The sequence below is a fragment of the Nematolebias whitei genome, chromosome 18 (genome assembly GCF_014905685.2).
Source record: "Nematolebias whitei isolate Nwh7 chromosome 18, NemWhi1, whole genome shotgun sequence".
Lineage (NCBI taxonomy): Eukaryota > Metazoa > Chordata > Actinopteri > Cyprinodontiformes > Rivulidae > Nematolebias > Nematolebias whitei.
The window spans coordinates 20,094,917-20,114,741 of NC_056515.1; the positions used below are offsets into that span (position 1 = coordinate 20,094,917).

A 19,825-nucleotide genomic window follows, 5' to 3' on the forward strand; every position below is an offset into this window, starting at 1 on the left:
TTATGAGAATAAAGTCATAATTTATGAAAATAAAGTCAAAATAATACAAGAATAAAGTCGTAGTAGTATTACGAGAATAAAGTTGTAGTATAACGAGAATGACATTGTAACATTACAAGAATAAAGTTGTAGTATTACAAGAATAAAGTCATAGAAGTATTATGAGAATAAAGTTGTAATATTATGAGAATAAAGTCGTACGCGAATTAAGTTGTAATATTACTAGAATAAAGTTGTAGTAGTATTACAAGAATAAAGTTGTAGTAGTATTACAAGAATAAAGTTGTAGTATTACGAGAATAACGTTGTAACTTACGAGAATAAAGTTACCAGAATAATTAATTACCAGAATAAAATCATAATATTATCAGAACTCTGACATGAAAACACAGTCTTACAACTGAGGTAAAATGACGTTGGCAGTATAACAGCAGGGGGCCCAACAAACTGTGGCATATGGATTCTTATGACAAATTGAAGTCGTATGACATTGCAATTAATGACTGCAATGACAGATTTAGTCATCACATAATGTGGATGGAGGCATATTTCACAAACAGTGACCCAAAAGTGATTGCAGACTACGTCATAAACACATCGACTCACATTGGAGGCTGTACACAGCAGGTGCGAGCCGACCCAGGAAGTATTTTGAGTTTATTCTCGTAAAATTATGACTTTATTTACATAATATTCTGACTTTATTCTCGTAAGATTATGACTTTATTGTTGTGCAACTTTATTCTTGTAAGTTTATGACTTTTTTCTTGTAATTTTTTTTCTTAGCGTGGCCCTAATACTCAGTTGTAGAACATTGACTGTTCTTAGTAGAATTAAGGAGTTTTATTTTCTGCGTGTTTGAATGCAAACTATCAGCGACTCGGTCCACTCACGAGTCAACCATCAGTGATTTGGATTAACTAAACAGATGTGTTCAAACATGCCACATGTGGGGAAACTAATTCTGTCATTATCTGAACCAAACCCTCAACAATGACAGGCCTGCCAGCTGCGTCCATCACCCACCCTATCATACACTTCTCCTCACTGTTCAGCTCTGCTGACAGAACCACACCCAGCAGACGCAGCCAGAAACCACAGAAATGTACCCATTCAGCAGAAAACGCTGCTGAATTTAGAACCCTTCTTGGTTTAATTATTTTAGAATAAATGAAAGGGATTTATGTGTACTTTAAGGAGAAATATAGCATTTTTACTGTTTTATTCTCCAACAATTAACATTTCCTTCATTATAAATATGACTGAACTGCAGACAAAAAACATTTAATGAACTGTTTTTAGGGCACAATCATCTGCTGATCAAACATAACAGGGTCTACCAATGGGTCTCTTCGTACCTGTCATAGCAGGCAGGGATTTAAAGTAATTTACATCACCATAACCTACTCATCTGTTTACAATTTGGTTATTAATTAGAAATTAAGACAAAGAGTGTTGAGAATTTAAAGATATGCAAAATCATTTAATTTAAGGACAACTAAGGGTTAGAATTTAGAGTTATGATTACTGGGTGAGAGAACAGATTAGATACAACGTAAATATATGGGTACGAAACAGCAGCATCAGGGTACAACAAGGGGGTTCGATGAAGTAAATAAAGTGATCCAGAGCTGATAACAGCTAGTTGAGTTTGTTACTACACCAGTCACAACATGTTATCATTTCTTCATCATTCCCTGCATTTTTAATTCTTCTTCTTTTCATTAAATGTTTAGAGATTTACATCATAAGCTATGACTGTATGGGTTTGCTTAGTATAACTAGTTGTTTTTGTTGTTTCAGATTTCAATGACGTAACACTTAGTGAAAAGTGGCATTGAAATTTCCATCCTGAATGAAAAAATAAAAAATTTACTTTGATACACTTCAACTGTGTGCACCCAAAGCAAAAATACAGATGTGTTTTGTCACAGATTTTGAGTTGGGTCACTTAATTCACCCTTAATTTCCTTTGACTTCACCCTTTAAATCATCAAATGTTAATTTTTTTTTTTACAACAAACAGCAGATGATAATAAAACAATGCTAAAAAAATTGTCATTCATTTGACATATTTAGAAGCTGAACGTCTGCTACTCTGCTTTAGCTGGATGCTAAAAAACAAACACTGAACAGTTTAAAGCTGATTCGTGCTGATTCGTGCTGACTTGAGCTCACGTTTCTCCTGTGATGTTGCCCCTCCCAACGGCTTCAAATGTTATCAGCCCATTAAATGGATCCGTTATCATCACTCCATAGGTTGTGTTCAGACTGTCCCTCCTGTACCTCCTAGTAGGTTTAAAGGTACGTTCTTATCGCAGATAAGATGCAGCTTCACACCATCTAAAACCGTGTTGTTGTTTTTTTGTTAGCTTTATTTAACCCTTGTCCTAAACCTAACCCTGACCCAATTATCAGTGATAAGAACGTGCCTTTAAACCTACTAGGAGGGACAGTCTGAATTCAACCTATGGGGATGATAACAACTAATAATAACATTCGAAGCAGGAGTCCCTGCGCTGCCTCAGTGTAAAATTTAAAACAGAACACAAAACACATCTTTTCACAATAAAGGTCTTTTTTCATTCTTCTCGCTGCAAAAAGCTTTTTGTTGTTCCATGAGTTTTGGAGTTATAGTTGGCTCTGAGGCACAGAACCACATTCTGCTCCAGGACTAAACCTAAAACTACCATCTCAGCAGAACATTCACACTGAAATCACTTATTTGTGTGTGAACAACGTGTTCTTTTAGTCTATTGCTCAATTTCTTTCTCTCATTTTTGATTATTTTTTGCATTCTGTTTTTGTTTCCACTTTTAAGCGGCCAGTTAAAATCTGTCTTCACTCAGTAAAACACTGAGTCGCTTGAGTTTCTGAAATGTGCTACAAGAAAGTTTGACTAAAAATACCAGCGTTTATTTTCCCACATCTTTTAAAGCTTCACGGAAAGTGTTTAATCCATGAAGGTAAAATGTGTTCCCAGGAGGGTTTTGGCAGCCCACCAGTGTTTTCACACTTTACTCTGATAACTTTCAGAGAAATGATTTAGGAAATAATTAATGTAGCTTTTGTTAGTTAAAGTGAAGCTGGAGGCAGAAACATGAGCTTTCAGTCTGAACATGTCCAAACTGGTTCCTGGCTCAGGTTCATCACAAGCGAGACAAGCGAGGCCGGAGCAGCCTGCAGCTAAAACAACCCGACCATGGTGTAAGAGTGACCGGAGGAGGCGAAGGTATGCCTGAAGGAAGGGCCATGTCTCATACACACTGTGCACGCCCACTGTTGCTACAGAGCAAGGTAAATAAGCCATGCTCTGTCTGAGCGCATCGCTGCTCATCAACTGGATGCAAAGCCGTAATCCCAGCAGATCTTCTAACTGGATTAGAAGTCCGACAGATCCGCAGCAAGAGCGAAAGTGCTGCGACCAGCACAGCTGCAAACGCACGTGTCCCCCGAGACCACGAGGTCCACATTTCCATCCAAATATTTATAGAGCAAAACCAGTGCACAACCAGTGCACAGAGCTACTCAAACATGACCTGCAGATTATTGAGATGATCACGTGACACAGCACAACAGATTAATTTCTTACAGCTAAGTTTTCTTCTTTCTTTGATGTTTTTTAAACACACACACAAAATGATTTAACAGTCAATTATTTTAACCCACTATGATGCATACAGTACTTCACATATGAATGAATATATTGTATGTGACTATGTTTTTTTTTAATGTTTAATGTCTCCAAGTCTATATTTATTTATTTTATTTAACCTTTATTTTAGGAATGTACTATATTATTGGCATGGTATCGGCCGATATTAGCGATAAAGTTAAATATCAGACATCGGCAATTCCATCAAAATAACTCACCGATATAAATGGCCTCTGTTTTAAGCTCATTTTTAATTTAAGAAACTAAGTACATCTATTAATGCACTACTACTTATGCGCGTTTCACTTGTCGCTTGTGAACAGGTTGAGTTTAGATTTGTGAACGTTTACAAATTTGCACTGTTCGAGTGTCGTCATTGTCTTAGAGAGAGTAAATGTCATGAATAAATTTGACATGAAACATAATGTTGCATCATTTTCAGCCCTCTGTTTAGCATCTGCATTTGGTAGCAGCCAAACTGGCAAAGACCATGCAGAATAATGTAGTAGTTTAATTCCACAGCAGAGAAAGTTATCTAGTGTCTGTAAGTAGGTCTACAAAAACTATCGGTATCAGTTATCAGCCAAATAAGTTTTAACACATTGGCATATCGGATATCGTTCAAAAAACCAATATCATGCATCACTACTTTATTTATAGTCTCATTGAGTCACAAGGACTCATTTTCAGGACAGACCTGTTTGGGAACAGATGATGGGGGTTAGGGAACTTGATCAAGGGCCTAGAGTGGGGGGCAAATGAGGGTGCAGGCAGATGTGGGTGTTTCACCTTTTTGACCCACATTTTGATGTTGTCGGTCCGGGGAGTCGAACCAGTGACCCGACGATCACAGGCCCACCTTCTCTAACCTCTGCGCCACCACTCCCCGCTTTATGTTTTGACTCTTTCAATTATTACTGACAACATCCAAATGTTATAGTTTTTAATGCTTTTTCTTGTGTCTGTGTGTTCATTTATCTTTTGTGTTAGTAAAATATCTTGTGAATCACTGGACACGTTTTAACAAAGCTCAAAGTAATCAATGGGTGCACATCTACAACTCAATACATTTATGGTCAACCAGATTCAAAATGGCCACCAAAGCTAAGTGACTTTAGCTCCAACTCGGTGTGTTTAATAGACACTGAGCTGAAGTTCTGTTTGGTAGCAGCTGAGAAACATTCTCAACTTATACGACGAGCTAGAACAGATTGTGCAAGGTTTGTTTCTACCATTTTTAAATTAACTACTTGAGTCAATATTGACGATCTGTTAGCAAAATATCTCATGATCCACATGATGGACTTTGATTAATCATTTAGAAGAAAAGACGGGATGCATAGCTACAACTCCTTCAATTTTGGAGTCACCCCAAATCAAGATGGCTGCCACAGCCCTCAGCTCATCATTTACAGGATTTGACCAAAACAGGTAGAACTCCATCCTTTCTCATTATAAATATAAAACTATAAATTAATACATTGGCCTGAAGTGCAGCAGGTGATATGCATACCTTTATAGAATGTTAGGCTTTTGATTTGTTAATTTATTACTACATATTCAAAACAGTAGTCAAAGTTTCTGTAACTTTGTATTATAATTATGTGATAAAGCTTCTCAAGTATTCATTTTACAAACACGACTTTGTTGGATTCTTCGACTCTCATTGAGGACAGAAAAAGTGCAGATTTAAGCTTTTATAAAGTCCGATTTTCTTTTCCTATTCTTCGCTAAACGTTACTGCAGCGTCTTTTTGAGTTTGACTTGTAAGACAAAACATGTCTGAAGACATTCCTGTGGGCTTCTCCAGTGTCTTCTCTCGTTTCACAGACAAAACACAAGAGAACGGTACCTGCCCGCAGCCACTGATCTCCTGACCGCTCATGGAATGTTATCAGTTAAATCAGAAGGCAGGGACTTTCATAAAACATTACAGAGCAGTCGAGTGGAGAAGCAGATTGTAAAAGTCACAAACAAACATTATTAGAGATAACTGAAGTGATGTTCCGTTAAAGTTTTTAATAGTTGGTGCCTTATCAGGCGTGGCACAAGTCATGGAACATGAGTACAAAGAAAAGAGCAGAACATTTTTTCCAGGCTTGGAAAAAGATCAAATGTTCATGTAGTTTACAAAACAATTTTTTCCTAAAGAATGCAACATGAGTTAATATTAAACTTCCACACTTGCATGAGACAGTTTGTTTAGTTTGCTGTTGTTTTCTCAAGCGAACAACGTCCACATAAATGTCAGGCTCCTGAGGCTGCTGAATGTGTTTAACATAAATATGACATTTCTGAGAAGAAGATGTTTTATAAGCCTGAAATTTTTTATAAAGGCGACTTCAGATTGACTGGCCAATTAACACAGCCTGGAGGAAAGCTTTTCCTCTTCTCTTCATATTCATGCTGCTGATTTCATGCTGCTGATTTATTTCATGCTGCTGATCTGTTTCATGCTGCTGATCTGTTTCATGCTGCTGTGTTCATTCGTACTCATCTGCTCACACAGACTCATGTTCGTGCTGCTGTTCGGTGTATTGCTTTTGCACTATTAGTGTTTAGCGTATTTCTTGGTTCATATCTTAGATCTTATTACAGTTTTTCTTTTACATTTTATACTTTTGTTGGATGTAACTGGGAACCTGTGTACACAATTTCGTTCCACCACATGTACCACATGAGATGTGAATGACAAAGAAAGCTTGACCTTGACATTCTGGGCTCTGTGACTGAATACCTGGCTGGAAATACTATTGATAACAAGAGTTATGCCAGTGTCCCCACTTCCTGCAGAATTTCAATAGTGAATGTTTGTCGTTTTTAAGATGCGTGTTTTTCTGGACCAGAGAGTTGACCGGGGAATGCGAGTAGACCTTAATGTTTTTGGTGCAAGATATTCAAGTGTGTAGGAGTCACACTGTCTAGAAGAACAGAGGTTGTTTGTTTTGTACAAGGCAGCGCAAGAGTGACGATCCGGTCGAGCAGAGGGAGCAATTTTATCCACCAGCAGGTGCAATGGCAGAGCCAGTGGGTGGCCAATGGTGTCCTTGGCCACTATAGATTAATCTTTGGCCACCCCAAAGGCCACCCAAATCATTGGGCACAGCTAACCAAAAAGTTAGCTTCCTGTTGTTGACTTTTTTTGCTCTAAATAGTCTCAAACACAGAAAACAGGTGAAATTAAAGACGTCTTCAAAAATGGTCTTTGAATTTGTTTATTGCAATAAACAGACACACGTCACACAGCCTGCGTCATAAAGCCGGGGGAGGTATGTATAACAGAGAGTTCAATTCAGTTTTATAGCTTGTTCATGTGATGACCACAGACAAGTAAAATAGGTCAGAAAGGAACTGTGCTCTGAGTTATTTGATAACTGGGCTGTTGTGTTCTTTGTACGTATCCCTGTTATATTTGGATTAAACATGTACCAGTTAGACAAGATAAAAATCACAAGATGTATTTGTTGTAGTCAGATAAAACAGGAGATGTATGATTCATCATTATTCCAAAACACTCTGAGCATAGTATTCTCCCACTGTGAAGACAGGCCCATATACATGAATTTTATATTTAAGGTAAAGTACAAAAGTTCTCTATAACGCTTCTCTAACCCATATTCCGCTAACTAAAAAATTAGCCTAAGACGACTGTCACTCAGACTGCGTCACACGTTTTCATCTCCTTCAAGTTGAAGCTAAGTCGACCAATCATGTCTTGTCACGTGTACACGTGGTCAGCCAATAGTGTGCCTAACAGACTCTTCAGGACACGCCCACAACGGACAGGAACAAGCTTGTGCGTTTTGTTTGTGGACTTAAAGTTGGTGAAACCTAATTTAGTGGAAGCTAATTTTGCTAATGACTTCCAAAGTTAGCAAAAACATCCATCCATCCATTATCTTTACCCGCTTATTCCATTTTGGGTCACGGGGGTCGCCGGTGCCCATGTCCAGCAATCACTGTGCGAGGGGCGGGGTACACCCTGGACGGGTCGCAAGTCCATCACAGGGACACATAGAGACAAACGAGACAAACAACCATTCACTCTCTCACTCACACCTAGGGACAATTTAGAGTTACCAATCAGCCTAACATGCATGTTTTTGGTCTGTGGGAGGAAACCGGAGCACCCGGAGAAAACCCACACATGCACGAAGAGAACATGCAAACTCCACCCAGAAAGGCCCCCGGACCGGGGTTTGAACCAAGGACCTGCTCGCTGAGAGGCAGCAGCTCTACCAGTTGCGCCACCGTGCTGCCCGTTAGCAAAAACACTAATCTGCTAAATGAAAACATTTGTTCCGGTAGTTGCTGTTAGCAGATTAGTGGAACTGTGCCCACCATTGGAGAAAAACGTGCTTTTAAGCAAAATAAAAACCAGAAAACATTGTTTTCTCCAATTATTTTTATTCTTTTATTATTATTTAACCTTTATTTCACCAGTAAAATTCCACTGAGGTAAAAAATTTATTTAGCAAGAGAATCCTGGCAGCAGCACACAGAGGCTACAGAACATTCACAGCAAAAACAGAAAAAGTTAACTCTGTCATAAACAAACTAATTAAAAGATTCCTCAGTTAAAACATTTACAGACGATTCCTTCTCCAAATCAGTACGAACATCCTTAAAAACATTTAGTGACAACAGAGGTTCATGTATGTCTGCAACTGGTTAAAAGAAGATGGAGCAGAAAACTGAAAATATTTCTTTAGTTCAGTTCGGACTTTAGGCACCGAAAGTTCTCACAACGAAGAGAGTATCCTCTGGTGGACTTTCTCTTTATAAAGGCCAACAAATACGAAGGAAGAAGTCCCAGTATGGCCGTATAAATAAAAATATGCCGATGGCGGAGTCCACGAGTGGCCAAGGTTGTCCATCCAACCCGGCTGTATAATGTGCAATGATGTGTAAAAACGTTTAAACCTGTTATAAATCTTTAAACTCGGGGATGGGGTGGCTGGTTTAAAAATATACATTATATGGCGGTGGCCATCTTGGATATTTACATGGCAACACAGTTTTCAATAATGGCCTTTCCCATGCCTAGATGCAGCCACACACCAAAATAGAAATGGGTACCTAATATATTTTTAAGTTATACAGCTCACAAGACAGAAGTACGCGTGGCATTTCCAAATCCATTCCTTGCTTTGCATCGGGGAATAACCATTGGTGAGAACATCACTTCAAAAATGGCCAGATCATCCCTTTTATCTCTCAGACAAATCAAGCATAAAAGGCAGGAGCAACTATTGAAAAAAAGTCAACCTTTTGTTAATATCACATAAAAAGTACTATTAGCAGAACAGTTGCAATCTCAAATTACTTAATGAATTAATGACTTCAGCTGCTCCAGCTCGTAGTAGCTGCAGGCAGATTTCATCTAAAACCAACCCCAACAGCCTGGTCTGAAACAGATCACTTCCTGTGGTTTCTTCACGGTCACATGTTGTGTTTGAACACCGACAGCTTTAGGTAAACCTGACGTGTGCTGTCTCGTGGTCTTGCTGACAGTAATCCCTCGCCAACAGCAATGAAGTCAGGATCGCCTCTGCTCCATTTCTGTGTCTGTCTAATTTTGTACCAACCTTGTACCAACCTAACTCCCTGCAGCTTAACAAGGGAATTTATCATTAGCTGATCTGCTGGGACAAAAATACCCATCTGTCAAGGCTGAACAACAAAACAGGTAACCTGTCCAATGATGCGTCAAAGTTTAAACTAATTTCACTTTAGCGTGAATTAATTAAAATTAACAATTTTGTGTGCTTGGATTAAAATAAATTTTGCATCTGTATAGACTACATTTTACTGACTATGACAACACGAATTTATTTACCTGCTACAGTCAGAAATTACAAAATGCTTTTCTACAAGTGTTGCACATTCCAGGTCAACTAAAAGGTAGCATATAAAGTAAAAGCAAAACAATATTTTTAAATCAAGTTAGTTAAAAGCAGGGTTTTTTTTTTTTTTTGTCTAGAGCAGGGGTCTGCAACATTTATGATCAAAGGAGCCATTTCTGCCATTTTGTTCATTAAACTAAACGTGTCCAGAGAAAACCTGCTGCAATTGTCATTATCAACTGGTGGCCCATGGGCCACTTTAAGTTTGTTATAGGGGGATTTTCTGACCAGTAGGCATGAAATTATAAAAATAAAAACATCCAATGATTGTTATCGTTTGATATTTTTACATTTTGAGACAAAAGAAAAGACTGGATTCCATTCAGCCATTATTGTTACTCGCTTCTTACTTTTCGGGTCGCAGGGGGTCACTGGTGCCCATGTCCAGGTCGCAAGTCTATCACAAAAATCCTTGTAAAGAAAAAATATATATTTTGCCATTAAAAAAAAAATAATAATAACTAAAACAATGAACTGTGCAGGCTTATGTGATTTTTTTTTAATTGTGGAGAAATTGAGTATACTTTGAAGAAAGAAAGCGTAAATTGAAAGGGAGTATAATTTACTTTGTGTATTTAGTACAAGCATCCACATATTTGCAAAGGAAATGACAGGAAAACTGGTAAAACTAGTCATTTTGTGTTTTGGGTATAAAATCCTATAAAATTCAGTATTGTGTTAGTTTTGGTCAAAGCTTGAAAGAGCCGCTGCCGAGGGACTAAAGAACCACATGTGGCTCCAGAGCCGCAGGTTGCAGACCCCTGGTTTACAGTTATTGTAACAACTTATAAGAATTTGGTGTCAACTTTAAAGCATTTCCAAGGTACAGTGGATGCAGCACAATATGAAGCAGACGGCCTGAGCCTGGTTCTGTTAAAGGTTTCTTCCTCATGAGGAAGTTTTTCCTTTCCACTGTCGCCTTCATGTTTGCTCAAGATGAGAGTTCTGTGATGGAGTTAAATTCAAAGCAGTCTGCTCCTCAGATAAATAGTGTTAACGTATTATTTTCATATATGAATGTTTCCGTTCAGTGCCCTGAGATGACTTCTGTTGTGACTTGGTGCTGTATAAATAAACTGAATCTGAAGTTGAAGTTGGGCAGAAATGAAAATCTAGAAGCTGGATCATTCCCCCTGAAAATGCCCCAACTTTTCATCAGTTCACCTGAAAGATATTTTTAGACCGCAGCGAGTCTAATCAAAATGACTCCAGGTCAAAATAAAGTTTCTGAAAACCTGGTGTGTTCTTGACTTTATATTAGAAGTTGTGTTATAATGTGTGTGGAATCAGCCTTCAGTGACAAAACTAAATACAAAAAATCATCTCAGGATGTTAAACTGGTTTGATTTGAGCACAATGTGTTTATAGCAACAGACACGCACATGTTGAACAAGACAAAAGGAGAAAATCTCAGCAGCCAGTAAAAACAAACGGTCTGGATCGCATGCTGACAATTTGAGGACGAGGAGTGTTTAGTCTTTGTGGGTCCAAACTGCACCGCCACACTGCAGCCTGGAATATGTCCTTACAAGGCCAAATGAAGCAGAACTCCTCATCAGCTTTCCACCGTTTCAAATCGTTATTTTTTATAGAATCTCTTGTGATTTTTCCCCCGGTCTGGAAAACGGACACCAAGCTAAACATTTAACAGACTTTTCAATCATCAACCAGCAAACCTCTGAACCTACATCCTCAGGACTCTGTCCCTGCACCAGTCCAGCCACCTGTTTCCTCTGAGCTCAGCTGAACTTTTTCTAAACGAGCAGAAGGAAATAACTCCACGGCTGCCTACGCACAAAGCGAGATAAAAGCCTGAGCCCATTCTTTCTTTTTCTGCCTCAAAGAACTCCAAAGGCTTGCCGATGTGCTGGAGCAGAACCAGTCCTGCAGGAGGAGTTTGTGTCTTATCAGGACGACGGCAGCTATAAAACAACTCGCTACAACATCACTGAGATCAAACTCAGACTCTACTTGACTTTTTAAACCATGTGTTTGTTTAGATGTCTGCTGCTGATCACACAGCAATAAATCTAGAGGAATTGCATTTCCTGCAAAAATGCAGTGTGAATGCTGAATAACTTGCTGAAAAACATCTGAAATTAGCTTAAATCATGCTGAAATGTAGCTGAAATTGAAGAACAAACCTAAATTAGCAGAAACAAAGCAGACAGATCACACATTCGCTAAATTAGATTTAAATAAACAGAACTGATCACAAAAATTAGGAAACTGGCAAAAAAAAAAATCTGAAATTAGAAAAAAAAATAGCTGAAAAGGCAGAAAGAAGCTCAAACTACCAGGAGGAAGTGGAAGGAGCTGAAATGAGCAAAAAAAAAAAAAGTGGAATTAGTTAAAAAAGCAAAATTTAGCACAATAAAACAGCTAAAAGGTAGCTGAAACTACCAGAAAAAGCTGAAAGAAGCTGAAATTAGGGCTGAAAGTAACAGAAATTACCACAAAAAAGTTACTATCTGAAAACAGCTGAAATTAGCTGAAAATGCTAAAAGAAGTAGCTGAAAAGGTAAAACAAGCTTAAATTAACAGAAGAAAGCAGAAAGAGCACGTTTGCCCAATTAGACTGAAAGAAGCAGAAATTAGCATTAAACGGTGGATATTATCAGAAAAAGCTGAAATTAGAAAAAAAAAAAACAGCTGAAAAGTAGCTAAAAATTGCAGAAAGAAGCTTAAATTACCAGAAGGATGTGGAGAGAGCACAGCTTTAATGAATTAGCCTCAAAAAAATTTAAATGAGTGCAAAAAATGTGGAATTAGCCAAAAAGCTCAAATTAGCATAAAACAGCTAAATAGTAGCTGAAATAGCAGAAAAAGCTGAAACTTGCATAAACAAGCTGAAATTAGCAGAAATAAGTTACAAAAAACACAAAAATGTTGTAGTTAGCAGAAAGAATCTAAAAGGATTACAAAACAGTTAAAATCAGCTGAATTTTTTAAAAAATTTGCACAAGGAAGCTGAAAGAAGCTGAATCAGAACAAAATGTGAAAGGGGCAGTAAAAGGTTGTAAACAGATCTAAAGATTTGAAGGATGTAAAATGAGCTCAATTCATTTCCTATGAGGAAAAAAGTGGCAATAAAGACTAAGCATTTCAAAAAGCTAAAGCTGCATGAATACCAAAAGTCATAGCACCCTTCTGAACGAGCTGAACGTTTTGATTTGTTGAAATAGAACAAAAATTGTGGAATGAGAAAGATGCCAAAAAAAAATGTACGGATGAAAAATGGATGACATTGTGTGAATGCTTCATAAACATTCACACAATTACATAACAAGCTACTGAGAACGTCAAGGTAGAACGGTTTTGTTCCTTGTATAGTTGTACAATGATACTTCAAGGAAGGATTCTCTTTAGTCAATTTAGTTTTCATTTAAAAGACGTACAACATTCTGTTTTCAAAGTAATGTATAAAGTCCAAGAACAAAGAATCACGTTCATTTTAAAACGATCGTTGGATAAGTAAGATCCAAAGGTTTGTATGGAAATGCAGAGGTTTTTGGAAACAGGTTAAGCCTGAGAACTAATTTATGCAGATCTGGTGAAATAGTTTTAGAGCGGGATTGAAAAGTTGATATGTTGTTTTAAAGAATAGTTTAGTCATTTTGAAGTGAGCTTCTGTGGAAAAATTATAAAAAATGTAGATTTACCTGTTGTAAATAGCTCTTTGAACTACCTCAGTTTGGAGAAATGGAATTTATGTCCAAAAGGACTAGTGAGCCGTCGACTAATGTTAACAAGAAGTACATACACGTCTCCCATCACTGAAGGGTTTGAGTGTTTCTGGTTTTCGACAACAGTGTTTTTCTGGACTTGAATTGAACAGTGAATGCAAATAAACTTTAATGTCATTGGTGCAAGACATTCAAGTGGTAGGAGTTACACTGTGCGTAAGAATAGACAGTTTATTCTTTCTTTTCTGAGGCAACGCAGAGCGACAGATTCTGGTGAGTGGAGGGAGCAGTTTTATCCACCAGGTGCAATGGCAGAGCCAGAGGGTGGCAAATGGTGGCCTTGGCCAATCACCGTCATAGAGTAATCTTCAGGCACCAAATCATATCAATCCACCATATCATTGGAGGAAACAAGGGATGCACGATATTGGATTTTTGGCCAATATCCGAAAAGCCAATATGTTAAAACTTATTTGGCCGATACCAATACCAATATATTTTTCCTGGACTTACTTACAGAGACTACATAGCTTTCTCTGTTGTGGAATTTGTACTACATTTTTCTGCATGGTCTTTGAATGAATGGACCGCTGGTGAGGTTTTGTTTCTCCACAGTTGACCTGTCTCTCGCTTTCCTTTCTGACCACCATCGTAATGATCAGAATGGTGGTTCTTCAGATGGTTAATTAGGTTCGAAGTGTTGCAGGACTTTGTTTTTGCTCCTCCTTGCATCACTGACGCTCAGCAGTCATTAAAAATAGCCGTTCTGCTATCAGTTTCCGAAACTTAAAAAAACTTCCACACCACTGACATTTTCACTCCTTCCTCCCCCACCGTGATCAGATCAGGTAGGCGCACGTGATGGCATAACGTTGTGCTGGCGCTGCAGGCCTCCTTGTCACTGGGTTGTCATACAAAAAAAGTGCTTTGTATATGTATATATATATATAAACATCATCTTTTGTATTGGCGAGTTATTTTGATGGAATGGCCGATGGCTGATATTTAACTTTATCGCTAATATCGGCCGATATTGATACTATACCAATAATATTGTACATACCTAGAGGAAATTGTATTTTCAGTTTTTCAAAAGTTTATAAAACAGGTTTGAGTTAATTACTGTGAAATGTTTAAGCTCATCAGTCCTGTGAGACCTTAACTATTTCTCCAAACTGAGGTCATTCTAAGAACCATCTACAACAGGTAAGACGTGCATCCTTCATAAATTTCCCACAGAACCCCACCTCAAAATGGCTGGAATTTCCCTTTAAAATGAGCAAACGGCAGCACAGTAACCATAGAATGCATTGATCCGTAACGTGTCATCTCTGCTTTCAACCACAATCATTTGTCCTGGTTTCCACAGTTTGCAAACTTAAAACATCAGGTGAATAAAAAATGAGCATTCTGTAAAGAGGGACATTACAATTGTGTCGCTGTGCAGATGTTGACAGAGAACCAGCTGCTTCGTCATCTTTATCAGATGTTCATTGTTTACTGCATGCATACTTAAAGCTACACTTGTGTAGGCTGAAAGCATAGAATATGAACATTATCAGCAAAAGTGGGACAAACCTTACAGCAGTCATCTCCTGCGTCAACAGATTTATTAGCTCATGTTTAAACTTTGAACAAGATCATTTGGTAAGAGAACAACCTGACGGTTTTATATGACTTTATATTTTCTCGTTTACTGAAAGCTCACTTGCTGTGTTTGAGCCGAGTCAAGCTTCCCCTTCAGCTGCATTCAAAACACCTTAAGCTGTTATGAGCTGAAGATCAGGACCGAATGGAGCTGTCGACAATCTAATATGTGGAAATCCAATAAAACAAGAGTGCTGAAAGCGTCTCAGCATCATAATGCACCGCTCCACATCAGATCACATGACACCACGGCAGCTGACCAGTTCCTCAGAATCAAATCGAGTGCCGGTACAATCAGAGCCCCGCTCTAAAAGCAGGTCACACTGCAGCTGCAGCCCAAACCAGCACTGAGGATTATCTGTCCCTGAAGGTGATGGGGTACCTCTGTGCAGCCTCCTCCTCCTCCTCCTCAGCAGCTGGGTCCTGCCTCCATCCCTCTGCTGACTGAGGCATCAGTCTGCGTCTTTCGCTCTGAATCAGGGTGTGGCAGAATTTGATTACTGGCAGCTGCAGAGTTTCAGCTCCTTTCACTTCGAGACGAAACGTTTCTGATGTGATTTATCACTACTGTATTCAGGCACTTCGGCTGTTATTTTGTTAGCAACAAGAGGATTATCAGTACCTGTCCAAGGACTTGCAAACTGAACTCATCGTGGTTTGAGTGGATGCCAACTTGGTGATCATTTCGTCCACAGAACATCAACTGTGCAAGAATGGACTTGGGAGTTAAAATGGAGTTGTTTTTCTTTACTAACCGGGATTGTATTACACTCACTCTTCTTTTGTTGTTTCAGGATTTATTTAATTTGACAAGAATCACTGGAAAATTGATTCATTTGTTTTGTATTGGAATTTTAGACTTTTGCTCCCTTGATAAAAAGCGATTACTGTGTTTTCAGAAGCCATAACTTCATAATGCTTTATGCCAGATGTCCTTCCTGACACAACCTGGGGTTGAACCTCGTCAGGGTTACAAGCCCACAGCACTGACCACAGAGCTACCACAGGCCTTTCATAACATCATAACTCAAATTATTTTTCCTTCAGCTGCTCCTTTCTTCAGGGGTCGCCACAGTGAGCAAACGCATGAACATCTGGCAACTGGACGCCCTTCCTGATGCAACCACTGGCCACAGAGCTGCCACAACCCTCTGTGTGGAGCAGAGCTGCTATCTAAGGTGCCTGGGGGAGCAGATGGGAGTGTTAAGAGCCTTGCTCAAGGGCCCAGAGCAGAGAAAATGAGGATGGAGTCAGGTGTGAGTGCTTCACCGCCATATTTTGATGTTCCGGTCAGGGGGATTCAAACTGGTGATGCTCCACTCACAGGCTCATCTTTCATAACATAATTTACCAAACTCAAGTTTCAAGTTAAAAAGGTTTAATTTTCTTCTACACAATTATCAAAAACGCCAACATTTGTATTTAACTAAGAGTTTATTCTGATCATGTTCAGCAGGCGCCTTTGACAACTGCCTACAAAGAAACATTTGTGGTTCTGAAGCATTTATATTCAGTATGTCAGTGTGGAATGAGAACTGTACGAGTAAATTTAACTTTTTATTACCTAAAGCAAATGATCTGAATATTTCTTACCCCACTGCTCATGGGTATACTTCATCTGTACGTAAAAACATGAAAGGCAAACACCTGCAGAGATGGCAGATCTCTCTCAGCAGATTAAAGAGGACTTACCCGGGAAGGCATGTGGGTTGGACGACCCTCTCTTGAGGCACTTGGAACAGAGAACATGTACAGAGTAGTGCAGGCCAGGCCACTCCTGCAGCAGCATATTCAGTTCCTCCACCAGCGGAGTCACGGCCTGCCAGGCAGTCCAGATGTTGGGCAGTGAGGCGTGGCTGGCGATGGAAAGAGTCTCTGCCAGCAGCTTCCCTTTAGACGGCTGGTGGCTGATCACCACAGGGACCTTACCCCTGTAGGCGAAGATCTGATACCTTCCGTCTGACCGCTGAACCACATGTCTGTTTATCTGCACGCTGAAGCGTGTGAAAAGTCCAGGAGGAAACAGGAAGGGGAAGCTGTACTGGATGTGCAGTTGCTCCAGAGCGAATAAGGGGCTGGCAGGCAGATTGTTACCACCAGCGGAGTCCTCTGCCTGGACCTCCTCACTGCTCACGTAGCTGGGGAACTTGTACCAGACGGTGGCTCCATTTAGAGGCTTGCAGCGGGGTTTATTGATGCAGTAACAGATTCCCATCTTCTCCAGGAGCTCCATGATGAGATGGAGGTCCTGCTGGGTCTGAACGAGCGGCCTGAGGAGCAGGCGGATGACGTTTGAGGGCAGGAGGCCATGTTGTAGGAAGCCCTCCACATGCTGCTGAAGATGGGTGACCCTGAGGCTCTCTCCCTTCTCGTTCTCTATAACCAGACTTACTCTCCCCTTGTCTCCCTTCTCACCCTCAGAGAGCAGCCGGTCCAAAAGCGTGGACTCATCCCTCAGAAAAAAGACGTTAAGAATTGCAATAAATTGAGGAAGATTGTGAAAAACATACTCCTTTAGAGTTATGCTGTCCTCAAAGTAGAGCAGCTTCCCGCTCTCGTGCAGGTAAGATAAGGCGCTCTGTAGTCGGTCTTCAGTGAGACCTGCCTGAAGGCCCAGACGGGCTGAGCTCCACCACGAGAGCCACAAATCTTTGGACTTAAAGTGCAACTCCTCCAGCATCTGCCAGGACTTTGGCAGCACACGGTGGAGGTTGGGGAAGATCTCCCGTTGGTCTGCAACTGACATGAGCTTCTCCCGCAACCTCTGAATGTTCCTCTGGGTCTCCACGCAGCTGGTGCTCAAAATGGGAGACAAGATCTGCAGCCGGTGGTTCAGGATGTACTGCAGCTGGGCTTTTCTGCGCCTCAGGTTCCTGTCGGTGACACTGTAAAAGAGGACGTGAGGGCTGGAGGTGCGGACGTTGTATCCTTGCTCAAGAGCTTGGTCTACTTGCTGAGCCAGGCTTCTTAGGTTCTGGATGTCGCTCCGCTCCTGCAACCCGATCTGTCGGTGAATGTCTAGAGTCTTCTCCTCTAGCTCCACTTCTTCACACTGGTCTGCGTGAGTGCCCACCAAGCACACCACAGCGTGGGGAACTTTGGCACAAAGCAGATGAAGGAAATACCCAACGTGGTCATAGAAGTTCTTGGCTGAGTAGGCTTTGAGATTGACAACAAGAACATAGAGAGCGCCGGGGGAGAGGAAAAAGGGTTTGATGAGGTCATAGTTTTGATTCCCTGACAAGTCATAAACTAGGAATGTGAGATGGCGATCAGCGTCTGCCACCCAGTTTGTGACTTCAATCCCTTTGTTTGCCTGGGCTCCTCTTTTGTCCTGCTTTTTGTCCACTAAGCTCTGAATCAAGAGGGTTTTCCCGGCATTCTTCCTCCCCATCAGGACCAGCTTTAGCCGTGGCTTCACAGCAAGCTGCGACTGTGCAAGCTCTTTCTGATAGACAGCAATGTAAGGGATTCCCTTCATACACACCTCATACGGAGGCTGGATGAGGGGGTTATCTTTTACCTTCCAAATGTTCACTTTGAACAGCTTCCCAAAATTATCTGGAAGAATGGCTATTTGGTTACCCTGTAAAACAAGCTCTTCCAACTTCTCCAGCTCTACGATAGATTCAGGTAGGTGAGTAATGTTGTTGTTGTCAAGCCATAGGTTCACCAGCTTCACCAGCTGACCGATTTCCTCTGGAACGTGAGTCAGTCTATTCCTGCTCAAGTAAAGTTCCTCTAAACCTGTGATGCTTAAGATAGCCAGTGGAAAGTTCTCAAACTCATTAGAGGACAGATTAATCATTTTTAATTTTTGCAGTTGAGCGAAGGAGGAAGGCAGCACTGTGAGGTTGTTTCCATCCAGCATCAGACTCTCCAGGTTGTGCAGGTGACAGAAGGTGTCGGGCAGGGAGAACATGTGCAGGCTGCTGAGCCACAGGATTTTGGTGGACTTCAACCTCACAACGTCAGCGGGCAAAGCCTCAAACTTGTTCCCAGACAGGTCCAGCTCCTCCAGCTCACCCAGGGCCAGGATTTCAGCTGGGAACCTGTTCAGCTTGTTGTGATCTGCATCCAGAGTCCGCAGCTTGGCGAGGCTGGAGAAAGATCTGGTGAAGTCGTGCAGGTCGTTGAAGCTGACGTCAAGCTCCTCCAGACACTGAAGCGCTCCGATCTGAGCCGGGAGGTTCAGGATTTTGTTGTGACTGAGGCACAACTTCTTCAGCCCCCTCAGCTGGCCCACACCTTCAGACAGGCTCCTCAGACAGTTGTGGCTCATGTCAAGCTCCACCAGCTGCCCCAGCTCCAGCACCACCCTGGGCACGGCGCTGAACTTGTTCCTGCGAAGGACCAGGACGCGCAGGTTGTTGAGGGTGGATCCCAGCCCGTCTGGCAGATCCTGCAGGGAGTTGTTGCCCAGGTTGAGCGCTTCTATCTCGTCTATGTTCTCGGGCAGGACAATCTGGTTGTTTTTGGAGCAGAGGGTGAGCTGGCGCAGGTCGCTCCGCAGCTTCCTGGAGCGCAGGGCGGCATCCCTCCACAACCTGGCCGTTTTCAGATTATTCTCCTTGTCCTCCATGGCGTTGCAGCCGGAGCCCCCCTCCTCCTCCTCCCCCTTGTTTTCATTGAGAGTTCTCATGGATCCTGCGCGGCCAGCATAGCGGAAGGTGTCCCTCGGAAATCGGCGCACTCCTGAACAACAAGCCCCCCCTCGGAGGGAAGAGACGGGCCACTTTGTCTCGGGTTATGATAAAGCGTTTCGACGAGAATGGGAGGAGTGCCTGCGGCCGCATCCTCCTCTCCTGCGCCACTCCGCACACAATGAGCGGACCTCGGTGAGCTCAGAGCTGCGCCTTCCTCCTCCTCATCACCGCCGACCTCATGGCGCACAGCCGCTGTCCTCTGCGTCTGCTTGTCCTGCAAGACCC

At 41.2% G+C, this 19,825-nt stretch overlaps 1 protein-coding gene across 1 annotated transcript in view; it reads right to left on the reverse strand.

The window, feature by feature from the left end:
• The window catches only part of mfhas1 (multifunctional ROCO family signaling regulator 1), a 40,661-nt gene extending 21,062 nt beyond the window's left edge, over positions 1-19,599 (reverse strand). Inside the window, exon 1 of the mRNA XM_037692391.1 lies at positions 16,587-19,599. Coding sequence (XP_037548319.1) covers positions 16,587-19,536 — 2,950 coding nt within the window. The 5' untranslated portion in view covers positions 19,537-19,599. The remainder of the gene's footprint in view (positions 1-16,586) is intronic.
• Positions 19,600-19,825: the final 226 nt, after the last annotated feature.